Below are 27,202 nucleotides of genomic sequence, written 5' to 3' on the forward strand. Positions count from 1 at the left end.
TTTGAAATATATAATTTTAAATATTGATAATCTTTTATTAGTTAAATGTTAATTTTTAGTAAATGTACAATTTTAATGATTCAAAGCTTAAATAATTCTTATAATTGATAAATTGGTAAAATGTTAATTATTAGGTAACGTAATTTAAAATAGTTAATGATTAATATTTCACCGAAATATTAATTTGTTATTAGTTAAATATTTATACGTAAGAATTGTTTCTGCTAATAATATTATTAATGTTTTATTTAATATATTAATTGATAGTAGTTATAAATTTATATTTATTTAAACTTTGAATTTATTCTCATTTGTCATAATTTTATTCAGATGATGTTATCTTTTTCACGACATGAGATCACCAAATTTTGAAAGTGAAGAAGAGTCCATTCATGTTTGCTAGCATGGAGGGTGTTTATAATTGGACAAATTTTCAATTGATTGACATCTTATTGCATCTTTATTGAAAATATGAAATTAGAGACATATATTTCACATGCCACCTAAAGAGTATACTATTACTATTCAAGACATCACTATTCAAATTAATTTTGATATTGATGAAAGACCAATCATTGCACATAAAAGAGGTGATTGAGCACAAATTGTGGAAGATTTGCTTTGTATTATACCACCTATTGAGACATTTGTCAAAAATAGCTTGAAGCTGAGTTAGTTTGACCAACACTTCACACATGTTGGCAGTCACTAAATAGAGTTACAATAGTTTTTTGTTTCGCCTTCCATGTTTTTTTGTATGAAATTGTATATCAAAATTGATTGTTAGTCCTTTCTTGAATGAATGAAATTGGCACAGGTAGTTCTTGTGTCATCATACATACATGTAATATAAGAATTGTGTGAGAACATTAGTTATTAATTGTTGTCTCGTACTTTAAACATCATTTTATTTGAAAATAGCATACCAATAATGTGTGAGCAAAATTCAACTTGTGGTGATATTAAGAAATTGAAGCATTTATACATTATGTGTACCACCTTATCTCATAATTTTTCACTTGTATTTTTTAGTTAATATGGCTCTCACTCTCCAAAGACATCCACTATTATGATTTTGATTTACCACAAAAAAAATTTTGATATCTCCTCATTGTGTAATGTTTTATAGTCATTTTAACATCTTCTTTAGAAACAAAAAGTTAGTCAACATATAATGTGTCTCCTTTTATCCATGATTTTGAGTCATGTATATTGAGAAAATCTTTTATATCATGTATATTCAAAAATGAATCAAAATCATCCTCCAACTTAATATTAGGAGAACTCTCTAATGAAATTTTACTTCTTCTCGTCATTGTCTTTGAATCCTTCATTGCAATCATTTCATGAAATTAAATTTTCATGACGCAAAGATATGTTTTAAATAAAAAATATGAATAAAAATAATTTGATCCACTAATTTATCTACTTTTACTGTCCACGCGTCCCATCACTAACATTACCATGTGATAGAGATATTATTTCTAATGATTGTATTATGATAGAAGAACTTTCACTAACGACAAAATTTACGTGTAACTCAACTATATTTCTTTGGTTTTGTTATTAACATATATTTATCATGTAATGAATGTGTTGTCATCACGTATATCTAAAATTATGTATTGTCCACTACATGCATCAACAACAAATTGTAAAATCAATCTCAAAATAGTGTGATTATTAGATAGTTTAAGTTTTGTGTGAATCTATCTTTTTAACATATCTAAAGTAATCTCACGTTGTATTCTAATCATTTGTTTGGTTTTCTTTAAAAATAACATCTTTATTTCAATAAACAATAATAACAATTTCATTTATCTTGCATTTAGAATAAAAAATAAATAAATAATAATAATAACAATAAATTATAACTTTACATTAATTAAATACTAATATTATATATAAATAAGTCCTAACATGATATATATGAGTCCTAATGACAAAAAGAGAAATGAATTTTGTTGGCATGGGGCCTTGGCATTTATATTTTGACGGTTCCTGCAACAAAACCCTAACATGAGGTAGATATTAATTTACTCTTTAATGGGTGGTTTACATTTGTAAGATATGAATGGGAGTTTCTTAGGATTAGTATTAGAACACCTCAAACACTATGTGTGAAGAGAGACTACGGTCCTTTTATTAATTTAATGCAATTTACATTCAGCTGTTTCTTTAATTCATTCTCTCTTATCTCTTTCATCATTCCTCTTCCTGCATGTCAATGTGTCACATATGGTTCTTCTCTCTCTCAAATGCTTGTAAATGTGCTTGCAAATCATTGTTTTCAACCCATTTTGGTTTCCAATCCCCATGATTCTGCCTTAACTTCGAGTATACATGTCTCATTATCATAGCTTGTCAATGAATTGTGGCATTCTTCACCGATTTTGTTGTAAATGACAAGGCAAACCGGTAATCCACATGTTTTTCTGTCGGTATAGTGTGGTTTCTAAGAGCAATGCAAGCTAAATTTTAAATGTCACTTATGTGTTTTTGTGAATTTGATCATTTTGTCAAATAGATGCCAATGACACGTTAGTAGAGTATAAATAAGTTGAACCGAGTCGATTATCTAAAGATCAAGTTTGACTTGTAGAAAATATATGCTCAAATTTAACTCATTTATTTAAATAAATCAATTTAAAATTTTAACTTTGTTTGATTAGCTATTTTTAAATTTCAGCTTGATTCATTAGTTTGTTTACAATTTTTTTAAAATTTTGAATAATTTTTCAATTTAGTACTTAATAAATATTTTCATATTAAAAATAAATAAAATAATAATAAAATATAATTTTATCTATATAAAAATGACTTAAATTTAAAATTAATTTTAATTATAAATTTCAAATAAATATAATTTTAATTATTTAAGTAAGTTTATTTACGTGAGTTAAATTAACTGAACATTTAACGAGTTAAGCTCAAATAATTTATGAAGAGGTCAACTTATTTGCACCTTTACTCACAGCCGATCATTAAACGAGTGAAGCTTAAATAATATATGAATAGTTGAGCCCATTAACACTCGTACTTTCAACTAGCATAAACCAGTGTCAAATTTTAGAACCCATTTATCAATCACTTACGACAACGCATGGCTTCAGATTACCACATAACTTGGAAAGCACAACTTTTTGTCATCACGATGGACAATTTTTTTCTTAAAAAGTTTAATCTCACTGGTGGATCACGTGGATATCTGTTAAATGCCAAATAAATTTGCCCAATTAGATAAATATATCATAAATTCACAAAAATTATCCATTGTATATATCATGACATTTTTACAAGTGATAAACTATGGAAAATGACATAAAAGTTACCGGCATTGCAATTTGCGAAAAACTTTACGAGAGAGAATATATGAGAGTAGAGTTTTCAACTTTTTTGAGGCTGGGCCAGGTTTCAGAACACCATAATTCTCAGTTTTCAAAGTTGGGCATGCTCTGCCCCTTTCACCCTCTAAGCACCATCCCCCAAAAGAAAATTGCCCACGATGCCTCTTCAAAAGCTCTCTATCAATTTTATCTAGAACAGGATCATTTTTCTTGAATTTTCTGGCAAATGGACGGTTGCTCAAAACCATTTTCCTATAATCCTTGATTCCTAGTGTCCTTGGATGTTGTTTTGGAGGATTATCCCAAGTAATGTAGTGTAGATCATTATTGGCTGTGGTATTCTTGTAATCCTTAGAGTTGCAAATAACCGTTTGGAAGTATCCTTCTGGGGATGACACAAAGTTTGTGTAGTAGAGGAGGAGGGTCCTTGGCAAATTTTCCCACCCAATAATGCAATACTCAGAAAAAGATCTTGACAGTACTGTCCATGCTGAACCTGAATTTGGGAGGTATTCATAATAAGATCAAGTTAATTGACTTGTTCAAAATGATACCAAGATAGACTATATATATATATATATGCATGCATGATCTGAAGTCTAACCCACAATATAATAATTCACAGCTTTGAAATGTTTAAGGGTGATACAATATTACAATAATATTGCATATTCTGATGATTGAAGTTGTAAAATGGTGGAAATTAAGCAGAATGCAAGGCAAATAAATTCGATCAAAGTACTCCTGGGACTTGAAATCCTTTTAGCTGGCTACACCATTAAGAGAGTAAAGAGAGACATGGAATAAATGAGACTCAATTATCCCTTTTTTCTCTCTCATGCTCAATGGTGTAGCTACATGAGAAAGTCTTTACATAATTTTTATTTTATTTTCCTTTTTTCTCAGCAACAGAAATATTATTGTAGTACTTTTGTTTATGATGATTAAAATGGAATTTAAAACGGTTGTTTAAACATCTTATCGAATGCTCACCTATTAATAATTACTTTTCAGTTCATGAATGGAGCCAATCATTAACCTCTTTTAAGGCACCTTTATGTTTTCTTACAATGGCAATCGAATATGTCATAATTTGCTCATAGCTGTGACGATAGCCCACAAGATGCAATTTTGCACTCCACTTCTCTAATAATACTTACTGACAAGAGATTACATGATCGATATTTTAGGATGAGAAACCACGTGGTGCTGAAAAAGTTACAAATCAACAACATACACAAAAGAAAAATGATTTTTTTAACCGTGTGATACACAATACAAAGTTAATAATTAAATGTTTTTATTAAAATTTATAATCTTTAAAGATTAATATATTGTATTCTATAATACTTTGTATTTTAAAAACTATATATAAGTTTTATTGTTATGAGTTGTTAAATACACATTGTAAAAACTATAAGAAAAACAATCCTATCCTTTTAAAAAAAAGTGTTACAATTTTCTGTGAACAGATAATGTGTATAAGCTTGTAACAAACTAAAGTAATATGCCAAATTAACTTCACATTACAAACCATTCATTTATTTCTATATATGCGTGAAACTAATGTTAATGGAACAAACAAGCTCTTTCACAAAAGATAGAGTGACGGAGAGAGAGAGAGAGATGTAATTAATGAAGCCATGCACTGCCTAGGAAGTAAATACTGATAACACCCTCTACGAGCAGAAAGCACGTGCATGTGAATCGTTCAGATACATAAGCATTAAAATATGCCATGTGCAACCATAAAGCATCACCATGTCCTTTGCTGTGTCTTCAGGAATTAACATTTGGAATTTCCAAATTATAGCAGAGCTAACAAGAGGTTTATGTTCTACACAACAACATAAAAGAAGAAAAGAAAAAAGAAGCACTTTTTTTTTATTTAATTTGCTACCATTGAACTATTCAGGTACAAAATTTTCATATTTGGTTCACTTAAATTTTACACATCCATGTAATAATCATAATGGAGATAACTAGTGTTCGTGTTTATTAGTAGGTACAAGGAGGTTGTGGGGTTCCAACATTAGCTATAGTTCTTAGAAGCAAATTATGCATGTTATTATTGTCTCCTGCTAGCACCAACCATTTAAAGTTACCTTCCATGACTAATGACCTCTAACCAAAAAAATGGACGCTTTGCCAAAAGTTGCTGAATCCAGAGCATTCATGATGGAACCCTTAATCTCTAAATTCTATTACATCACGCAACAATGGATTGATGAGTGATTCTGATCCTATAAAATCTTTATTTTTTGGCTGTTCTAATTTTTCTCTTGAATGGTATAAATTTTATACTCTGCTAAATTATAATCTTCTATAGTTAGTATGGTAATTTTCACAAGTAAGTACAAAAGGAATTAACTAAAATTAAGATTTCATTTCGATAACTAACACTAACCTTATATTAGACAAGTTATCAAAATTCCTAATATAAAATACTATCCAACCGACCAGAATAAATTATGACCTTGATGGATGCACTATTGGAAAACGAGTACTCTACTCAGATTTCAGGGTATCACATGCTTCAGTTATGTCATCTTGTCCTTAAAAATACTTTGAAAGAAAGGTAAATTATGAATGTGTGGAGTGGAGTAATTGGAAGCATATATGCACATAAAAACAGCATTGTCCTGAATAATCTAAAGATTTGAACTTTGAAGTGGAGGAAAAAACACCTGTATAGAGTTTAAAAGCTGTTGGGAGACTCCTCTGCCTGGTGACCCCCCAAATTTGTGATTTTTTGAGGCTATAAAGCCCTGGGTCTATAATTATTGGCCTCCCTCTCTTATTCCTGAAAATATGTGCAAAATGGTTTAAATTTTGGGTGTAAGATAAAAAAAATATCTTGTAATCAAACAATACTACTTACAGTTTCCAACCCAACTGACTACTATGGTGAATGAAATTGATACCCCTTGGAACCCCAGAAAAGGCTTGGATCAGATCTGAAAATTGGAAACTTTCATATTTTTGAATCAATCATCAAAATAACAAAATCACCATTGCCTACAATATTTCACAAACTCGTTCATAATTTTAAATTGCTGTCCACAACAGTATAATTTATAATGATTTACACAAAACAAGAGCAAATTGGATACAATCCAATTGCCATAAACATTAAAGGCCACTCACCATACCATCTTGTGTAACCAAGGGATAATCAGAGGCACTAAGATTAATAAACCAGTCCCATTGGCAACTCCTCAGAAGCATTGCCATAGCATGCAGAGTGGTAGAAAGCATGGTTGGTCCTCTATAAGTGACCAAATTACGCTTACCCACAACCCAAACATTCCCAACCTGTCCAAAAACTGGTTCCTTGGCTACATATTCAACCACATCCCTATACTCAGCCTTTGGAGCCCCATAATCCATATGAATCAAATAGTAGTTCCCTGGATGATACAAAGCCTTCATCAACCTTTTGAGCTTCCCAGAATCACCTTTGGAAGCAGAGATCAAGTAAGCAAAAGTAACTGGGTATGTCCTGTTGATCTTGGTAATGTTGAAGGAGTTGTTCATAGGAACACTGAAACTGGACTTGGGTATGGTTAATCTTGTTGGAATCAAAAGAATAAAGAAAAAGAATGAGGTTATCATGAAGGAAACAATGAAAATTTTGATACCCATTTGAGAGAAATTTCTGAAGAAAACAAAGTGAGAACAAGAGAGATGGGAGGTGTTGAGTTATGAAGAGGTAGTTAAATGGTTTAATACTGAAACTTGGAAGTGTGCCGTTTACACTATTTTGGTTCTTTTCTTTGAAAACAAGGCCTCTAATTAGCAGAATGAGAATTATGTAGATCGAATCATAGTAATATGCAGCTTTACACTACTATCATTTATACATGAACAGTTTATAGTTACAATTCTTCACACGTTCTCACAAATTATTAACGTGTTAACATCACTATAAAAAATAAAAATTTAATAATCTAAACAATACAATATAGGCATACATTACCTTTCAAGTGTCTTTCTCATAACGTTATGCCTTACCAAAAAGTGGTAGAGACTCATTCTCTGCCACTTTCTGATGGAATTAATGAAATCGTAAAGACAAGACATATCCTGATTTTTAGCTCTTTATGATGTAATTACGAAAATGACCCTGGATTTTGACCCACTGCCTTTGTGTGGATGGTAATTACCGCTCAGCCTGTTTAATGCGTATGCCCAGTAATGAAAAAAAGTAAAATATGTTTACAGTATTTTTTTAACACACTTTTTAAAATACATATTTTATAAAATTCATTGAAAACAAAAAAAAATTATAGGTCTTACTTTTAATTTAATGAATTTCTTATGCTTTTATAATTTTAATAAATTTTAATTAATAATTAAAAATATATTAAAAAGTGACGAGGTTATGTCACACCAACTGCTCCTACAACATTCCAGGAAAAGCTATGTAAGAACTACTGGAAAACTTTTTTGAAATGATTTTGTCCTTTAATGCAAAACTAGCAAAAAAAAAATTTGTGCAATTTAATTCGATTTTAATAATAATATAGACATTTAAATATAAGTCAAATTTATAAGTTAAGAAAAATTACATAATTTTATTAATAATAATAAATATTCTATTTTATTAAATAAAAATATAAGATATTTAAATTTCAAAAAAATTATAAACTACTTATATCAAGACAAATAATCATTATTTATATAATATAATATGTCAAGATTTGATAATATTGTATTCTATAATTTTAAAATTCAGCTACATAAAGAAATATATCTTTAATTTGATATAGTATATCAAGATTTAATATTTAAAATTTTAGTTGATATTAAATTTAAATAATAATACTTAAAACAAATAAAATAAAAATTAAATACTCTATAAAAAGTATTTTGACTTAATGAAAAGAATAATTTTTTAAAATATTATTGACTTTAAAAAAAATTATAATATACGAGCCAACAGAAATTATTATTGTAAGTTGTATCGAAACTTTACAAATTGCTTTTTGTTTTTGTTAGTCGAATACGACAACTTGTTTGATTTGATTTTAAATACAAACTAAATTTTATCCACCAAATTTGTCAATTTTTTAATATTATTTACACTGTCCTTTTTTCTTTGCCATTCATATTATTCTAATTTTTTGTTGTCTTCGGACTTTAAGTTTTTATAGCATATCTAATATATTGTAAAAATTGTATTTTAGAATTTTTTTTAAAAATTGATTTTAAAATTTAAGTTTTAAAATAACTTTATCCTCTTCCAAAATTAAATTTTAGAAGTTCTTCAAATCACTTCTGAAATTTAATTTTTGAAAATGGTATGATTTTTAACAACTTTTAGAGTTTAATTTTTAAAATATATTGAAAAAAAATTTTAAATTTATTTTTAAAAAAATTAATGTAACTAGCAAAAAAAGAAAAGTAGTTAAAACAACAATGAAGTCAAATTTGAGATATTTTTTATTTTATTTTATTCTTTGTCTAAAGAAACATGTTTTATGGTGAAACCGTAAAAAATGTTCTATTGGCAAATGGAAATAGAAATAAGTCAAACTTTACTCTAAATAGATATAGCCCTGTAACATAATTATTAGACATGCGTCTGACCTATTACCTATTAAAAGCTTTATTTTCAGCTTGACCTAGCCTATTTAAGTGGCCTGACCTAGCATGAAGCCTGTTAAAAAAAATTTATATTAATAAAAATATAAATATTTTATTATCAAATTAGTTTATATATTTTTCTAATTTTTATCTATGTTATTAATAATTATTAAATAATTATAATAATATTTATATAATTTTATAAATAATTTTTAAAATATTATTTAAGCATTAATTATAAATATTTTATATTATTAAAATTTATATTTTATATTATTAAAATTTATATTTATATTTTTTGATTTATTTTTTAAAAATTATTTAAATATTAAAGATTTTATTTTTATTTTAGAAACATACTTTGTTTGTTTAAAGACATCTTATATTTAACAAATAAAGTTATAGTGAACACATAAAATTGATTACAAAAAATAACATTCAAACAATTTGTTGAATGAATTAAAAAATTATTATGTTTTAAAAAAATAAATTTAAATTTAATACAATATATATATAATGACAATAATAATTATTATTAAATTAAAATAATAATTACAAAATATTTAATTTTATTTGTTTCATCAATTTGTTATTTTAAATTAACAAATAAATATAAAATTAACAACACTATAACATTAATGTAATATAAAAAATATTACTAATATAGTAAATTAAAACACATACTTATATATTAGATATAAATTGATAAATTAACTAATAATTTAATAAAAATGTGTAAGTTATAAAAATATATATTATTATATAATTTATTTATATTATTTGTTATATGGTCTTATTATATATATATATATATATATTATAATAATTTTTTAATTTTATTTTCTTATCATTTTTTTATAAATTTTTACTTTCAAATAAAATATAATTTATATTTAAGCAATTTCTATTTATTATAAATAAAAGGAATTATAACATAATATATTAATATAATAATTGAATATTAATAATAATAAAATTAAAATATAAAAAAAATATTAATAGAATATTAATATTTATTTTTAAATTTTAATTCGTTTAGTTTTAATTGTGTCCTATTTCTGTTTCAAGACATAGACTTTCTTCAACTTATTTAAATGTAACAAATGTAATAATTTATGATTAAATAAATTTATTTTTTAAACATATATAATCGTATATATTTTTAGAATATTAATATAATATAAAATAATTATTTAATATTTAAGTGTGTGGTTATGTGCTATTGACCTGGTATCTAAATTTTTTTATAGATACTTTAATAAAAAAATTTATACTAATAAAGGTAAAACACGTAGTAAGTAAAAAAAAAGTATATCTTATTATACATAATTTATTTAAAATTAGATTATTTATTATATGGTTCTATTTTATATATATATATATATATATATATGTGTGTGAATACACTTTTTTTTCTTTCTTATTTTTAATTAAATAATGCAAAATGAAAAAGAGAAAGGGAGTCCTGTGAAATAGGGAGCAAGCAAGTTGCTCCTCGCTGCCTGCAAGCATCCAATCAATTGCAAAATTACAAAAAATAGAATGGAGTGTCTGAGCAAGAAAAGAAGGGGTTGTGTCTTAAGAAGAAAATAGCATAAGGAAAAAGAAGAACAAGGAAGAAGGGGAAGCTCAGGGATATAAAAGAGAGAGGAGGGGGAAGTATTTTAGGGTTACTTACGCTGGAGCGGCGAGAGAAGCGAAAAAAAAAAAAGAAGAGGATAATCGAAGGAGAAAGAGCAACATATAGTGCCTTGTGAGAAAGGACCCTCTTGGGAGACATTTGTTTTATCGACTCTTTTAGACTTTTATATTATAAACAGTGTCCCTCACCTTCAGAATTACGAATCCTTCTTCAATAACTTTTGCTGTTTGCGTCTCAGGTTCATCTTACAGTCAGCGCCTTTTCCATTTGATTTTTCTTTCTTTTTGTACCTTTTAGTATGTGATTTGCTGCAAGCTTGTGATAAATGTCTTGTCCACTTGACTTTGCTGTCCTTTAATATCTCCTGGTGCATATCCTGCCCTGTGAACATGTAGTATAATATGTTTTGCTTTCCATTTGCCTTTGTCTTGTTTATAATCACGTGTGTGTGTGTATATATATATATATATATATATATATATATATATATATATATATATATATATATATCATGTGTTAAATTTTTTTTTCTTTTTTTTTAATCTAACATTAATAATGAAAAGATTATTTGGTTAGTCATATTTAATATTTATTTAAAGATTTTAAGATGTTGATAATATTAAAAATATTTTATTTTATTCTTATTATTACTATTTTTATATTATTATTATTATGATTTATTTGTGTATTGATATTGTTATCTTTAATATTGTTTTATTTTGATATAAAGTTGATATGATTTGATTAGTAAATTACATTTCAGAAAATTATAAACAAATATAACAAATATATAAATAAAATAATTATATCAATGTATGATATTAACATATAGCTTCCTTATCGTCAAATATCATAAATTGATAAAGTCTATGTGTACTTACGTTATCGGGCTTTATGTGATATTGATTCATCATATATTGTCTTTAATTAATTAGATAATTATTTTCATAATAAATCACGATATATTTCCTTCTAATTATTAATTTAATAATCTATCAATTTAAATCAAAATTATTTTATTAAAGCAACAATTTATAATGTCATTGTGTAGCATCTCTGCCTTTGTACGTTTTAAATTGTCGAGATCTTTGTATACCAACGTTATCTTGGTCTCACGTAATACAAAATTATTAGAAATATATTTTAAGTTTCCTCAAATAAACGTTTATCTTTATTATTCAATTTAAATATATTAATTTGTTCTCTTTAAATATTTTTAAAATTGATTTCATATTTAAAAATCTTAAATCATGTTCCCAACTTGAAGAAAATATTTTTAATAAATTTTAACAAAATGTTCTGCGATATAGATGTGCAATTTACATTACCTTCAATCAACAAATAAATCATGTGATATTTATGTATAGCATACGCTATCTTAAATTTCTTCAAATATTAATTTTTTTAATTAAATTATATATTAAAAATACTTTTTCGTAAATTAAAATATTAGATTTTAAATACCACAGTTTTTACAACGACTTACAATATGGATATGTGATTTCTCTTCGCCTTTCGTATTGTTTCTCGTAGGGTACATGTATAACCACGTTATCTTGTATTCTAAATATTATAATTTTATAAAACTAATTTTAATTTTAAAAAAATAAATTTTCTTTTTACATAACTTAATTTTAACTAACCGATTTCGTAATTTTTATTTAGAACTACGTGGCTTTGAGTTTTCCATTGCACTTGGGGATACGTAGGAGCGGCGGAATTATATCCGTCGAGTCAAAATAATTTTTAAAATATCTTTTTTCTTTTCTAAGATATAACTTAATATTTTTAATAAATAGATATTCTTTCTTTAAAAATAAAAATAGCAACATTCTTTTTAAAGTTAAATAAATACTTTTCAAAATTATAATAAATTTGCACAAGTAATTTAAGGTAACTGATATTTAAATGGACGTTGTAGGATGCTAAAACCTTCCCTGCACGTAATGGACTCCTGAATCCATTTTTAGTTTCAAAGATCAAAATTTTAAGTTTTTCTGAGGTTTTTTTTTTTATAAATCTTGGTGGCGACTCTATTGATTTTTTCTTAAAAACGTTTTCCGCGATACCGTTGCGACCGCCCGGTTGCGACAATATATATATATATATATATATATATATATATATATTGTATATTGATTTTTTATTTATTTTTCTATCATTTTTTTAAAAAAATTAGTTATGAATAAAATATAATTTATATTTAAATAATTTCTATTTGTTATAAAAAAAGAATTAAACATAATATATTAATATAATAATTAAATAACTAAATTAATAATAATAAAATTAAGAGTATAAAAAATATATTAATATAATTTTATTATTTTATTTTGTTTAATTTTAATTTAGTCTTATTCCTGTTCAAAGACTTAACTAATCTTTAACTTGTTTAAATATACTAAATATGATAATTTATTATTAAATAAATTTATTATTTAAAAAGTGTAATCGTGTATAAATATTTTTAATTATTAATAGAATATAATTTCTATTTATTATAATTATAAATAAAAAAAATTATAACAAAATATATTAATTTAATAATAACAGAATTAAGAATATAAAAAATATATTATTAAATAACTTTATTATTTAAATATATTTTGACAGCTCTATTTTTAAATTATAATATATATATACATGCCGGCCTGTCAAGCTTAAGAGACTTATTAAACAACTCAGGCCTAACTTGTTTACTTAAATAGACCTTAAAAAAAAAACTTAAGCCTTATTTGTTTATTAAAAAAGTTAAGTCAGATCAAGTTATAGGTCTCTGTCAAATGGTCTGGCCTGTTTTCATCTCTATTAACAAAGCCCATTTCAGTGTCATACCCAGGCTGATTGTATAAAAGTATATCCACAAATGCCCATTCAAGAATGAACGAAATAGTGTGTACAACTTTTTTAAAAGACATGGACCCCAAAAAAACTTTTCTAAAGGACTGAACATTTTGTGGTTATTTAAAAAAACAGACAATAATTATTTTTGTGGGAGCTTTCCTTAACTTTTTTAAATAATTTTATTAATCTCAACAATTAAAATTAATTTTAAGTATAGAAATATTAAATGTTAATAATATATATATATTATAATATTATATTCTCAATATAATAAATATTTTTAATAAAAAAAATTCAGAGTGAAGTGACTGTTTCAAAATAATGATTCTACTATTAGATAAAACCACTAATTAGGAAAAAATAAACTAGCCAGTTTCTTATCAATTCAATTACGAGACCAATGGTAAATTTTACATATTGTATAATGGCCTTTTTTTTTATCAAATTAATTGACTAAAGTAAATAATTATAAAGTAAAGAATTATGACTATTAGAAAATAATTTATTAGTAACTAAATTTAGCTATCGATAATAAATAAATAAAATTAATGACCGATTATTTTTATTGTAAAAATAAATTATGAAATTAGTTTTTAATTTAATTTCTACAATTTAACAAGTTATTTAGCAACTGATTATTTCAACCACAAAAGTAATATATAATATCAATCGTTAAAATGTAATAAATTATTTAGAAATTGAGCTAATTATGAAAAGAATTCTCAAACTATCTACACACATAACTTCAAATGTAGGATTTGGAGATTCAAATCAAATTAAACAAAATAAAGGCTTGAGTCGATTTTATGGTTTGTTGTAATGACACCGCACTATCATTGTGAGACGCAAATGCACGGTGGCTATTCTAATCGAAAGAATGGTTTATGGTGGTGTTTGTGATCGACAATAAGGTTTGTAGTGGCAATGCGAATAACTTGCAATTGCGCATTGATGGAATTTGTGAACAAAAGATCGGATCTTGACTCAGTTGAGAAGATGGGGAGGGATGAGTCGCATGGCGTCATTGACAACAGTAGAAGTGGGAGCTAATTGTTCATTCATGGAGACGATTCACTCTTTTTAGTTGAGAGTTTACGTCGACAAGGCCAATGGCAATAGGATGCGATTTTGCGACTACTAATTTTATTTTAATTAGCAATTGATTTTGTTACCACTTTAAATAATCATTTAGTTACCAAATTAGCAATATTAATTATACAACATTGGTATATGCAAATTCTAGTCGGGTAGTTGCTAGAAATCAGCAAACTAATTTGGTTAAGTCATTATCTTTGAGATATTTTTCATTTTGTATGCTGGTTATATATATTTTGTATAGCACATGAATAAAGTCCTTCAATCACATGTTCAAAATACAGCAATGTTTATAGCATCTAGTACAACTTAATTCAAACAATAACTAAAGATTTGATCAATTATGATATTGCGGTCATGATTATTTGAGTATCAATAGAATCAACACCTTGCAGAAGAAAGAGATGGTAGTAGGCCGGCTGCATATGATAAAACCATCAAGAGTGTGTAAAGAATGTCTGGGAAGTAACAATGAAATCTATTTTCTAATAAGATTTCATGGAGAGCCTATTACAATTTGTTCATTCTGATTTATATGGTCTTATTCAACCAATTTCTAACAGCATCAAGAGGTACTTCATTTCATTGACAATTGTACTAAAAAAACATGGATCTATTTTTTACATGAGTAATCAAAAGTATTTTAGTTCTTCTAAGAATTTAAAGTCAAGTCAAGATTGAATGTGAAGCAGATTTACAAATTAAGGATCTCTTAACTAATTGTGAAGGCGAATTCACTTTATCAAAATCTTCAAGTTTTTGTGCTCAAATTGGGATAAAAGACAGTTTACTACTTTGTATTCACCTCAACAAAATAGCATTGTTGAGCAAAAGAATCGTATCATTATGAATATGATTTGAAGCATGATGATCATAAAAAGCATTTTGAAAAGTTTTTGGCTAGAAACTGTTATTTGGGCAATACATGTTCTCAATAAAAGTCCAACGTTAGAAACAAAATTGATAAATGTAGTATAACTTGTGTTTTATTGGGAGTTAGTGAAGAATCAAAAGTGTATCGACTCTATAATCCCATTAATAGAAAGATAATTATTAGTCGAGATGTTACATTTGAAAAGAATGGATGTTGGAATTGGGGAAAAGAATTCACTAAGCTCAATTCAATCTAAATTGAATTGGAATAACAATGAAAGTGATGTTGAAGTGAATGATGATCCAAAGGAAGAAATAGAACAAGATGTTGAAGAAGGCTAGCTATGCATAACAAGATGATGTTGCCCAACAAGAAGAAGCTTGTGAACAACAACTTCCAAAATGGCAACACACTCAACCTTTTTGGATGCAGGATTATGTAACAAGTAAAGGGTTATCTAATGATGAGAAGATTGGAATCAAATGGATATTCAAAACTAAGCATGATGAGAAAGGAGATGTTAGTAAACATAAAGTACAATTGGTGATTCAAGAATATGGAGTAGATTACATGGAAGTGTTCCTCTTGTAGCTCGCATGGAGACTATCTGATTGGTCATTGTTATAGCTACTCATCATGGATGGTCCACCTACCAATTAGATGTCAAATCTACTTTCTTGCATGGAGAATTAATTAAAGATATTTTTATTGAACAACCACAAGGATTCAAGAAAAAGGGAGAAGAAGGAAAAGTTTACAAGTTGAATCGTACTCTATATGGCTTAAAACAGGTCTCTCGGGCTTGGTACATTTACATTGAAAGATATTTTTTGAGCCGTATATTTGCAAGATGTGAGTATGGACCCACCTAATTCACTAAGGTAAGGAGAACAATATTATGTAAAAAGCTTGTATATGGATGATTTGATTTATATAAGGAATGATAATGAGTTGATGATGGAGTTCAAGAAATCAATGAAGTCAAAATTAGATATGTTTGAATAAGTCTCCCGCTGTTACTAGAATAATGGAGATTGTTAACTTTGAATAAGTCTCCTAATTTTACTTAGAGTTCTATTTCCTTATTTCTAGTTGGGTAGTTGATGAAAATTGGTAAAGTAATTTAGTTGAGTCGTTATCTTTTAGATATTTTTTTATTTTGTAAGTTGTTTATATATATTTTGTATAGCACGTGAATAAGGTGTATAATTTTTTCTTCTCAAATACTTTAGCAACTATCTTTCTTTTCTAACAATGCTAAATATTTTTTATTAATTATTAATCAAAATTTTAGAGTAACAAACTTAATTTGAATAATAAAAATTAAAATGAGCAACTAAAACTAGAAAGACTAAAATCACAAATAAATAATATAAAGACTGGGAGTATAATTCAAACAAAAGAAATTGTCCATAAAAGATTATTTTATGAAAAATGTTACTTTTGTTTTAAATATTCTTATTTAACTTAATAAAACTATTTATGTGGACATGGTAAATAGTTAAAATGATATCATGTTATGAGTTTTATATTGAGAAGAATAAAATGTTTAATTTGGTATTTAATCCTTGAAGTTCTCCTATTTAATAGACTAATCTTTTAGGGTGAACTCTTTTGATATGTAGTTGAGTCACCAAAAAGGAAAAGTCTTTTAGGTTAGAGGTGTTTAATTCATAACACATAATTAATTTTTTCTATAAATGTTTTTTCTTATTTTTTTAAAAATCAAATTCATATCCAAAATTAGGCCTGAAAATTATAAATATGAAAATTGACTCGGAATTTTTTTTCATGACCAATTTAGTTAAAAAATATAAGATTTCATAAAAAGTAGTTTTTAAGTAAAATTAATATTTTTGTACTCTAATTGAATCATTAAATTCAATTTTGTTCTCTAACTTTTTAAATTATTTTAAATAAGTCATTTTTTTCTTTAAAAACATTAACTCCGTTAAAATTTTTTTTATCTTTTTATATCACATGTACTGTTTTACAGTATTTATCAACTTCTTCCTTGCATTGTTCACCATTACCCCACTCCCCTCTAATCTCCTTTTCGCTTTCTTCCTCAAGTTCGTGTAAGATGGAAAAAAAAAATATAGGCAAAAAACCTTCTAATTGATGCCTCAAATATCTACTCATTTATGGAATGTACAATGCTTAGCCCACATTATACTACTCCAAAAGCTTGGATGAAAAAATCATTAAAATTGTTATGGAATGATGCAATAGGTATATCAGCAGTCTAATTCATAGAATTTTGGTTGTATACTGGTGGAAATGTGTACATGTTATGTTATGTATGTGAATCGACTCATTCTATATTCAATTTTTCTTTCTTACATTATTCAAATTTCTTTTTCTAGATTTTCATATAGCAAATTCTATGCTTATGTAGTTGGGTTAATTTAAGTATGAAGGACATATATAAAGCCGTTGTCAAGGCAAAGAAACGGTCTCCACAATACTTTTACATTTGCTGGTCTTTTATTTTGCCTTATAAGAGGAAAATAACACATGCCATCTCATCTCTCATTAGTGCATAAATGTATACTGCTAAACTCTTTAGTTATGCATGCAATTGGGAAGCAATGACAAATAGTAAATACTTGTACCCACCCCAGGGGTAAAATCTACCCTCAGCACCTGTTCCATTAGATTAAATGTTAAGATTGTGTTGTTTTTTATTTATATATAATGATAAGTTTGTATTTTTATTATTATTTTTTATCTATAAACGGATACATGAGGCACAAATATCTCACTACCTGAATCCAACCTGTGACAGATATTACCTGTGGTTGCATTTTTTTCACCATCCTTACTTTCATCTTTTGGTTTCCTTTCTCTGGTTTTTATTTTTGCTTTGCACAAGAGTTTCTGTATTTTGTTTTCAAGAGTTATAGCACATTGCATTGTTTAAAACTAATTATTTTTTTAACTCGATTTAAAAGTAGGTTTGATTATATTAAATTAAATTTGAGCTGTTTTATTTTCTATTATTTATTTTTTATTTAATATTTATTATACAAAAATAAAGAGAATATTAATAAGTATTTTTAACATATTAATTGAGGAATAAAAATTATAACAATATTACCAATTCACTTTCTCGTGTGTGTATATATATATATTGTAAATCTGTCATACTTATTAATAAAACCTTTTACTTGTCGTTTCTTAAACTAATGCATTTAAAAGTTTTTTTATTTTAAATTAAATATTATTATTATAAATAATAAAAAATAAAATCGATGATTTTTATAGAAAACTTATTATTAATCCTGTCATATTATAATTTTTAATAAAACTATTTAATTTATTGATTCTTTAATTAATATTTTTTAGATTCTGATAATATTATATTATTCTTATAATAACCTTATTTAATCTGATGAATGATGCTCGTGTGATTTGTAAATTTTTTAAATATTAATATTATATTATTTTTAACACAATTTTAATTAAAATTAATTTTTAAAAATTATATGTATCTCACTTTTAATATTTTTATAGTTTTTAATAAATTTTATTCATTGCATTATAAAGTTTGTTCTTTAAGTTATTTTTTTCTTCTAAAGACTGAGTTGCAAGGTATCTAGTTTTCTTATATCCATGCATAGAGATATTAAATGCCCCACATTTGATTTACTTTTATCATTGAAACGTAAGTATTCAAAAGGTGTTCATCTTCCTTTTTTAATTGGGTTATCAATCAAGAAGAATATCATAGGCAGTGTTTGAGTTGTTCACTTTAAAGTCCCTATCGCTTTGAAAGAGAAAAGAAAATTTGGTGTCTAAGACTGATGCATTATGTGTTTCAAGCTCACCATGATAAATGCCAATTTTTATGAAATTATTACATTTAAAATTAAATATAATTTAGAAAAAAATAATGAACTAGCTCAACTCTTTTTTGTTTAATTTATTCAAATGATCACATTAATATGTTTCTTTACTTATTTATATAAATATTATAAATTAAATACAATTCAAAAATAATTTACTTAATCTAGTTTATTTAAAACTTAAGTTAATTTATAATACAAAAATAGAGTAATTTACTACAATAATTTTGGGTTTATAAATTAAATTTGGCCATACACATGTTGTGTATCAATTTTTAAAAGAAAAATAACTTTGTCTCTAACCTATTTCATTTTAACAACTTTCCAAAACTGAGACAGAATTAGAGACACATTGTCATCTATATTATGTTTAATACTTTTTTTCATTTAAAATTTAAAATTTGTCTCTATCTCTGTCTTTAAGAAAGACAAAAACATTTCTGTCTATAATTTTGTTTTAAAATTAATATCTTTAGTATTGTTTAGTGTGAGGCTTAGACAAGATTATTGCTGTCACACGATGAGCGCACAAAAATGTTTTACTTAAGTTCCTCAAATTTGACCTAATTATATACAGTGAAGACTTCAACCAGTGAGTGTAATTCACTGTAGAACATTCATTTATATATCTTCCATAACGTTGAGTATCATAGAATATGAGAAAAATGATGATTTCCAACAAGGTTAATATCATATATAATATTATATAATATTATTGTTCTTATCTTCTGAATCACTTTCTTTACAATTTGCTTTCTCCCATTATTGCACAATTCGGTTGCCGTATTCACGATGAAGATTCTTATTACTTTGAATCATCCACGTTTCAGGGAAAAAGGTTCCAGAATTCAGAGTTCCATTTTCTACATTTCAATTCTTAAGAGTTATGGTCAAATTATTCATTGCAAATCTTTATAGAAAGCTTTAAAAGAGATAAAGTTCTTCTCTCTTTAATAAATAAAAACAAAAGCCTTGAAGCACTAGATACATTGTCATTTTCAGATAACCACAACATGTTCTTATTTTTAACATGTAATATGAATAAAAATATTTAATTCTTATCAACAAAAAAAATAGATATTAAGGATTATTTTAAAATTTTATAAAAATAACTTCTCGTATACTGAATATTTTTTTATTTTAAATTTAATCATAATTTAAACTTTAAATTTTTATAATTTATTTTCAATTTAAAATTGTCTATTTAATTTATGTTTATATAAATTAATAAATATTTATTACTATTAATAAAAATATTTACATTTTTAATTTAAAAAAATCAAATTTAAAAATAATCATGAATATTTAATTTTTAGTTCAAAGAATCTATTTTAATTGAATAACACACATCTAGTGTATGAAAATCTTACTGGTTATACTTATTTATTTATTTATTAGTATTAACTAATTATTTAGAATATATTTAAATTATTTATTTAATATAGTACATGACTAATTAATGAATAATGAGTTAGCTTTTATGGGTAGCCCTGTGATGAGTAATAGGCAAGTCAACCAAATGTTTCCCATTAAATAGTAATGCATGTGAAGATAGAAAGTACTTAATTTCTCTCAATCCTTCATATTAGCTACATACTTTCTAATATAATTTTTTTGTAACGATTACCAAATAAAAAAAAAATGGTATGTTGTATTCTTGTGTCTCTATTATATTAATAAGAGTATGTCATTATAAAAAATGTGAGCATGTCATTAAATTTTTTTTAATGTATTTTTTTATACTAATATAAGTCTAAATTTTTTTATATTTGATGTGATTTTTTCATTTAACTTATATCTAAAAGTAGTAAAATAGTAAATTATAATCTATAAGATATAAATTGCTCAAATGTTAATGTCTTCAATATCAAACAATTCTGGGCATTTAATCATTGATTTGAATTGGTTCAATTGGTTTCTGATGGGTTCTCATTAATTTTAAGATTAACCAATATTTTAAGTTTAATAAATCGGATGTTTGACTGGTTTCTACTTTTACTAACCGAAATGACCGATTTCAGTTTTATTTTTAAACAACGCAAATGAGTGAAAAAGAATTTATATATAAAAAAAAGCATGTGCAGACAAATTTTTTTTTTATTTTAAACAGTGATAATTTTTTTTATTACAAAACTCTTGTAACTTTTCAAGAAAAGATAAAAAAAATTATTAAACATATAAAAAATAGTATAATATTAAACAAGTTGATCATTAAAAATTTTATTCTCGAAAATATAATTTATTATAAATTTTTAGTAACTTTTTTTAAAGCCTTTCTTAATTTTTCCGTACTCTTTTCATAAGATTAAAAATTATACGGTCCGCTTTTTTTAACCGATATCTTTAGTGGCATTTTTTTACATGTTCAAATCACATTAAAACTGAGAAAACAAATAAAATAAATAAATATATTAAAGGATTAAAATATAATTTAGCCAACAATTTCTTTTATGCTTTAATGAAGTAATTTGAAATGGAGTAGTTTAATAGCTTATAAACAATACACATGTATTTTATTTTATAAAGTATTCATACAATTTAATAAAATAATTGTATAATTTTTAAATAATTACATATATACAATAAAATTATTTTAAAAAATAATTTTTAAAAACTTAGTTTGACTTAATTCTGTAATTACAAATATTATGTATTAACATATAAAAGATAATTTATTTTAAAATAATGCTTTTATCATATATTATAAAAATTAATAAAATATCAATAATCAAGTTATTGATTTTTTATAAATATAAAAATATGTATTTATAAAAAAATTATATATAAAAATAAAAATAATAAGTTACAATTTTAATATCTAAAATTTAAAACAAAGTTAATAAATACGTAAATAAAAAATAAAATATTGTAGGAAGAGAAACTGTAAATTTATATACGTAATAAATTATAAAGAAAACTAATTTTATAAATATTAAATAGTAACCTCTTACGTGATTAGAGATTGAAATTAAAAATTAGGTGCAGTTAACACAGTATTCTCTTAAAACCTATCCATATCTAATATCTAGCTTGTACGTAAGTGATCGAAGAGAAAACTTGTAAAAGTCAAATTAATTAAGTGGTAAAATCTGTTTACGCATAATAAAGGAGTAATTAAGATACATGCAGATGACCATTATTCAATATCTTGCATATATTGCCTAGCTGCATATTCTATGCTCACATAAGCCAAATTTTGACTTAATATTGAACCAATCTTAATTTAAAAGGAAAATGTACATTTCATGGGTTAACACCCTAGCTTTCACAATACTTAAGAATATCATAATTATTACTAATATTATTTTTCAATTAAAATTTCATATTCTATGCTGAAATTTAATATCAATTTTTATTATATAAATTATCTTAAAATTCTCATTAAAAAAATAACATTAATAATACCTATGACAGGGCATCTAAATTTTTTTTTTATACCTTTTAAACCAAGCTCAATAATTCGTTTTAGTAATGAATGGGATAAAATTGTTGAAATATTTATGTATAATCACGTATTTCTAGTTATTGATTGTGCTATTTTTCATTTTTTGTAAATCAAGCGTAAGAATAGTTTGATCATACATATGAACATTATTTAATATCTTTTTTAAAATATTTACATTGTGATAAAATCTATTAAATTCATTAAATTTGTTTATATTTTTAGAAAAGCAAACCATTGTGACAATAAATTAACTAAGATAGGTCTTGAGGACTTTTCACCTTTTTTCTTCATTTAATGTAACTTCTTTTCTATTGCTTCTTTTTTTATGTCTTGGCACTAGTGACATCTGGTCTATTAAGACTTTCTCTAATTTGTTATTGTATTTCTTAGACTTTTAGTTGAAAAAAAGAGAGAGAATAAAATAGATAATTATGTATAAATATTTTTTTTCTCTCAATTAATTAATATTGATAACTTTAATTCTTAATTTTAGAAAAATCTGACTTTAATTTATGAAATTAGAAAATGACTTTTATTTTTATCATTTTTATAAATAACAATAATAAAAATGAAGCTAGAAAATACTAAAGTGATTGATGTTTATAAAATAAAAGATTAAAATAAATTATATTAACTTAATTTTAAATAACCTTAAGCAACAATTAATATGAAATTTATTTAAAGGTTAATTTTTTTTCTTTAGAGAAAAAAATATTATCAATTTTATTTAAAAAATTATATAATGAATTATTTAATATTTCATTCTCAAAATCTGTTATTGAGATTAATTTCACAATACAGAAGAGTATTAAACATACAATATGAAGAGGGGGGAAAAAACTTATCTTAAGTGTTTTAAGGATCATCTCCTCCCTTGCATGATAAATTAAACTTAATCAAGAATATAAATGAATAAGAATTTTTATTTTTATTTTAACATAATATATATTATATTTTAAATATAAAATTTTTTAAGGAAATAAAACTCAATCACAACACAAATTGTTCCTATAAATTGTAACTTAACTTGTCTTTTAAATTTTGAAAAATTCATATTATTATAATAGAAATTTTCAATTAATGTTGTCTACCTTCTTAAATTAATTTTTATAAATAAAAAACCATTAAAATTATATTTTTAATTTTGTGAACAATAAAAGAATGATATAATGTATATAGAAAATTAGTAATTATTTTGGAAAAATTAAAAGTCAAACATCAAATAAAAACAAATTTAAAATATTAGTGGATCAATTTTGATTTTATTTATCAAAGAAATTAATTATAATCAATATGGATACATATATAATACATGTGGTTTATATTATATTTCTGTCAAATTATATAAATTAATTCAATAAATAAATAACAAAATAAGTTAACAAAAAATCACTCTTGTGGGCGCACAAAAGCTTCGAAAATCTAACAAATGAATGATTGGATAAGAACTAACTAAAAGAGCCGTTTCCTTTATATCACTTTCTCCTTAGAACTTAACGTTTTCTCCGGGAAATCGCTTCAGGGTGACACGTGGACAACCACCACATCATATATATAGGAAAACGTAGACTTGGTCAGTTGCTTCTTCTTCTGTAATATTGATTAGCGATTCAAGATTACAACTTGACCTGAAAGGTTTCTAAGAAATTTCAAATATCATTGGTGAGGGCCAAGAAATTTAACCAAATTCCAAGTGCATTTAATAGTAAAATAGACACAACATGGCAACTTTGAACAACTTTAATGTCATCACAATCACAGAAGAAGAGAGCACACAAGTTCAACAAGATTGGCTTCCACCCACAAACCCCATCAAGGTTTTTTTTCTTTCTTTCACTTATTAGTGTCTTTTTCTTTCTCTTCTTGTGTTGTTTTGCTTGTTTATGTGTCAAAAAAAAAAAAAGGAACAGGCATGTGCTTTTTTTCAATTCTATAGAAATTTTTTTCATAAGCTATAACCATTGCATTTGTTATGCATATGTTGATTGAAATTCTCCATGTTAACTTGGTGGGTTTTTTTGTTGTGCAGGCACAAGATTCAGGCTTTCAAAACTCAACACTGGCGGGGAATATTGTGAGGAAGGTCTTCAAAGTTCTTTTCTACCTTCACCTGCTCCTAATTGCAGTCTTGGTGGCTTCCCTCACCATCTATGGCGTTGTTTATGCCTCTCGCAGCCACCATTTCCACCCAAAGGAGTGGTACCCTCCGCTTCTTATATCAACAGTATGTGCTGGAATTGTTGGTTTCACATGGCAATGGATCACAGTTAGGAACGCCACAAAGGCTATTAGAGCAGCATTTTGGCTGAGTCCCCTGCTTACATGTGTAATGGGTGTTTTTCTTGTGTACATTGGATCTGCACTAAGTCTTGCAGCAGGTGTAGTTGCTTTGGTTTCTGCATTAATTCAATCACTTTATGGTTGTTGGGTCAGTCCTAGATTTGAATATGCCGATAAAATCCTGTCAGTTTCAATAGCTGATCCTCCTTACAAAAGCACGAGGTTGGCATTTTTATCAATCCTCATTGGTATTTTTTATTGCTGTTTTCTTGTGTGTGGAATTGGAGGAGCTAGAGCTATTCAAAACAGAACCAAATTAACTGTTTTGTTTATCTTCGTGATTCTTCTGAGCCTTGGATGGACCATGCAATTTCTGAAGAATGTGTTGCAAGTTACCATTTCAAGGGTCAAGTATATTCATTTAGCTGGTGGAGTAATCATGGACACCAGAGTGGCATTGCATGACACAGTCAAGTACTTAACTGGAAGTGTTTCCATTGGCTCCATCCTTGTTCCCTTTATCTCACTCTTCAGGGGTTTTGCAAGGTCAACAAGTCTGGTTGGAGGAGACAATGATGAATTCTTGTTTTCTTGTGTTAGTTGCTACATGGGAATTGCATCACTTCTTGTGACATGTGGGAACAAATGGGGTTTTGTGCATGTTGGAGTTCATAACAAGGAGTTTGTGCAGGCATCTTCTGATACTTGGGGCATTTTCAACAGGGTTGGTTTGGAACAACTTATAGACTTAGATCTCACTGGCTCGTTTTGTTTCCTTAGTGGGGTGGCAGGGGGTGCAATATGTAGCCTAGTGAGTGGAATTTGGAGCATAGTTATGCACAAGAGCTATGCCACAGAAGAATCCATTTATGCTTTTTTAATTGGGTATTCCATGGTAAGAACTAAGAACTTTGCTCCATTTGACAAGTAGAATACTTTCTCTCACCAATTTTTGTACATATAATTTTGGTAAATGCTAACTAGGTAGCTGCTGGTTAAGGATAAAAGTATAAAGTATGTATTAAAATAACTGGTTAAGTAATTGAAATAAATTTTTATATGTTCTTTAACCAGTTATCTTAGATACTTGTTAGTACGATCGAATATCTTATTTTTTACATGACTTCTGCAGTTTCGGTTAGCTATGGCATGGCCACAAGCATGTGTTTCAGCTTACTACGTGGCCTACGCAGAGAACCCACACAGCACACGATTTGATTCCACCATCCCTGTACGCTTGGAGCAGCTTCAAAGATCTCAAGTATAGAAAACTTAAAAACTAATAATTTTCAGCTGGGAAGAAATGCTGAAGCAACAGAAAATCCAGAAGGGTATATTACCCCCAACGAAAACTTGATGATGCAAATTACAATGTTGGAAACAATTTTGACAGTGTAGATAAAGGTTTAATTTTGATGTGTTGTTCAATTATGATAGAATTGATAATGCGAGTTTCCCTACGGTCTTCCTTTAATTCTATCAGACGACACACGGAACTAATAAGTTGTGTTAATAACTTTGAATCTTTGATAAAGTAGCTCCTAATTATTCTTCAAATTGAAGTACATCGGTTCATATAATGCTTTTGTTTAGTGAAATAAATCAACTATGTCCAAATTTTCTTGTAAACTTTTTATAAGTAATAATAATCTGAATAACCAAAGAATAATTGAAGTCAACACAAGCAACAATAAACATGACAGCCACCATGAGCTCCTTGAAGTCAATATGTCCACATTTCACAATTAATATGACAACCACATATCTATGGGTAGATAGACCTCTGGTTGTCATCATATTTATTGACTAGTAACAACTGGCAAGCAATACCAAACAAAAAATTGAACAAAAGTACAACATAATTCCAAAAGGTGAGATTTTGGGTACCTCTTAAACTCATCCTGCACATTCATTCTACATATATCATTTTGCCAGTACCCCACAATCCACATTGTGACAATTATCATTAAAAAGAATACTCAACATCGTACAATTGGATAATAAACTGTCATGGAATTGCAGTCTTTTTAATCTTGCAACTAGTAAAATGTCACATCTTGACAATATAATTTTGTCACCACCTGTGGAAAAAACGTATTTTAACTCACGTTATACTAATTTGTCTCAAAAGGTTTTTAAAACTGTCTCATTCAAAGTCCTCACAAATGCCTAAGTCCCAGCTTTTTCATCAAACTGTCAATAAATGGGTAAGTCAAGCCAACACCAGTCATTCACAGA

The 27,202-nt window shown here is 26.1% G+C and overlaps 2 protein-coding genes across 3 annotated transcripts; one reads left to right on the plus strand and one right to left on the minus strand.

Annotated features, from left to right (window-relative positions):
* Positions 1 to 3,236: 3,236 nt before the first annotated feature.
* Positions 3,237 to 7,205, minus strand: LOC113867302 (beta-glucuronosyltransferase GlcAT14A). 2 transcript variants are annotated; one of them, XM_027502540.1, is made up of 4 exons: positions 6,500 to 7,205; positions 6,229 to 6,304; positions 6,035 to 6,150; positions 3,237 to 3,843 (listed from the first exon to the last, which is right to left on the minus strand). In XM_027502540.1, exons 1-4 carry the CDS (start codon positions 6,990 to 6,992, stop codon positions 3,329 to 3,331), a joined length of 1,200 nt encoding a protein of 399 aa, XP_027358341.1. In that variant the 5' UTR covers positions 6,993 to 7,205; the 3' UTR covers positions 3,237 to 3,328. The 2 variants fall into 2 exon arrangements, with proteins under 2 accessions (XP_027358341.1, XP_027358342.1); XM_027502541.1 differs by lacking the exons at positions 6,035 to 6,150; positions 6,229 to 6,304.
* Positions 7,206 to 24,592: 17,387 nt separating this feature from the next.
* LOC113868155 (protein PNS1) lies at positions 24,593 to 26,388 on the plus strand. The gene is made up of 2 exons (XM_027503729.1): positions 24,593 to 25,859; positions 26,097 to 26,388. The coding sequence occupies exons 1-2, from the start codon at positions 24,657 to 24,659 to the stop codon at positions 26,229 to 26,231; spliced, it is 1,338 nt and encodes a 445-aa protein (XP_027359530.1). The 5' UTR covers positions 24,593 to 24,656; the 3' UTR covers positions 26,232 to 26,388.
* The last annotated feature ends 814 nt before the right edge of the window (positions 26,389 to 27,202 follow it).

Source organism: Abrus precatorius, unplaced genomic scaffold (genome assembly GCF_003935025.1).
Source record: "Abrus precatorius isolate BTA unplaced genomic scaffold, Abrus_2018 Scaffold5, whole genome shotgun sequence".
NCBI lineage: Eukaryota > Viridiplantae > Streptophyta > Magnoliopsida > Fabales > Fabaceae > Abrus > Abrus precatorius.

Bases quoted from the DNA above. Each gene is read 5' to 3' on its own strand.
- LOC113867302 (XM_027502540.1), bottom strand. From the start codon at position 6,992: ATGGGTATCAAAATTTTCATTGTTTCCTTCATGATAACCTCATTCTTT. The intron at 6,151-6,228 runs GTAAGTAGTATT...ACATATTTTCAG, and splicing joins AGTCAGTTGGGTTGGAAACT to GAATAAGAGAGGGAGGCCAA. The intron at 3,844-6,034 runs GTGTTTTTTCCT...TCCCAAATTCAG, and splicing joins AGCTTTTAAACTCTATACAG to GTTCAGCATGGACAGTACTG.
- LOC113868155 (XM_027503729.1), top strand. From the start codon at position 24,657: ATGCATATGTTGATTGAAATTCTCCATGTTAACTTGGTGGGTTTTTTT. The intron at 25,860-26,096 runs GTAAGAACTAAG...TGACTTCTGCAG, and splicing joins TTTTAATTGGGTATTCCATG to TTTCGGTTAGCTATGGCATG.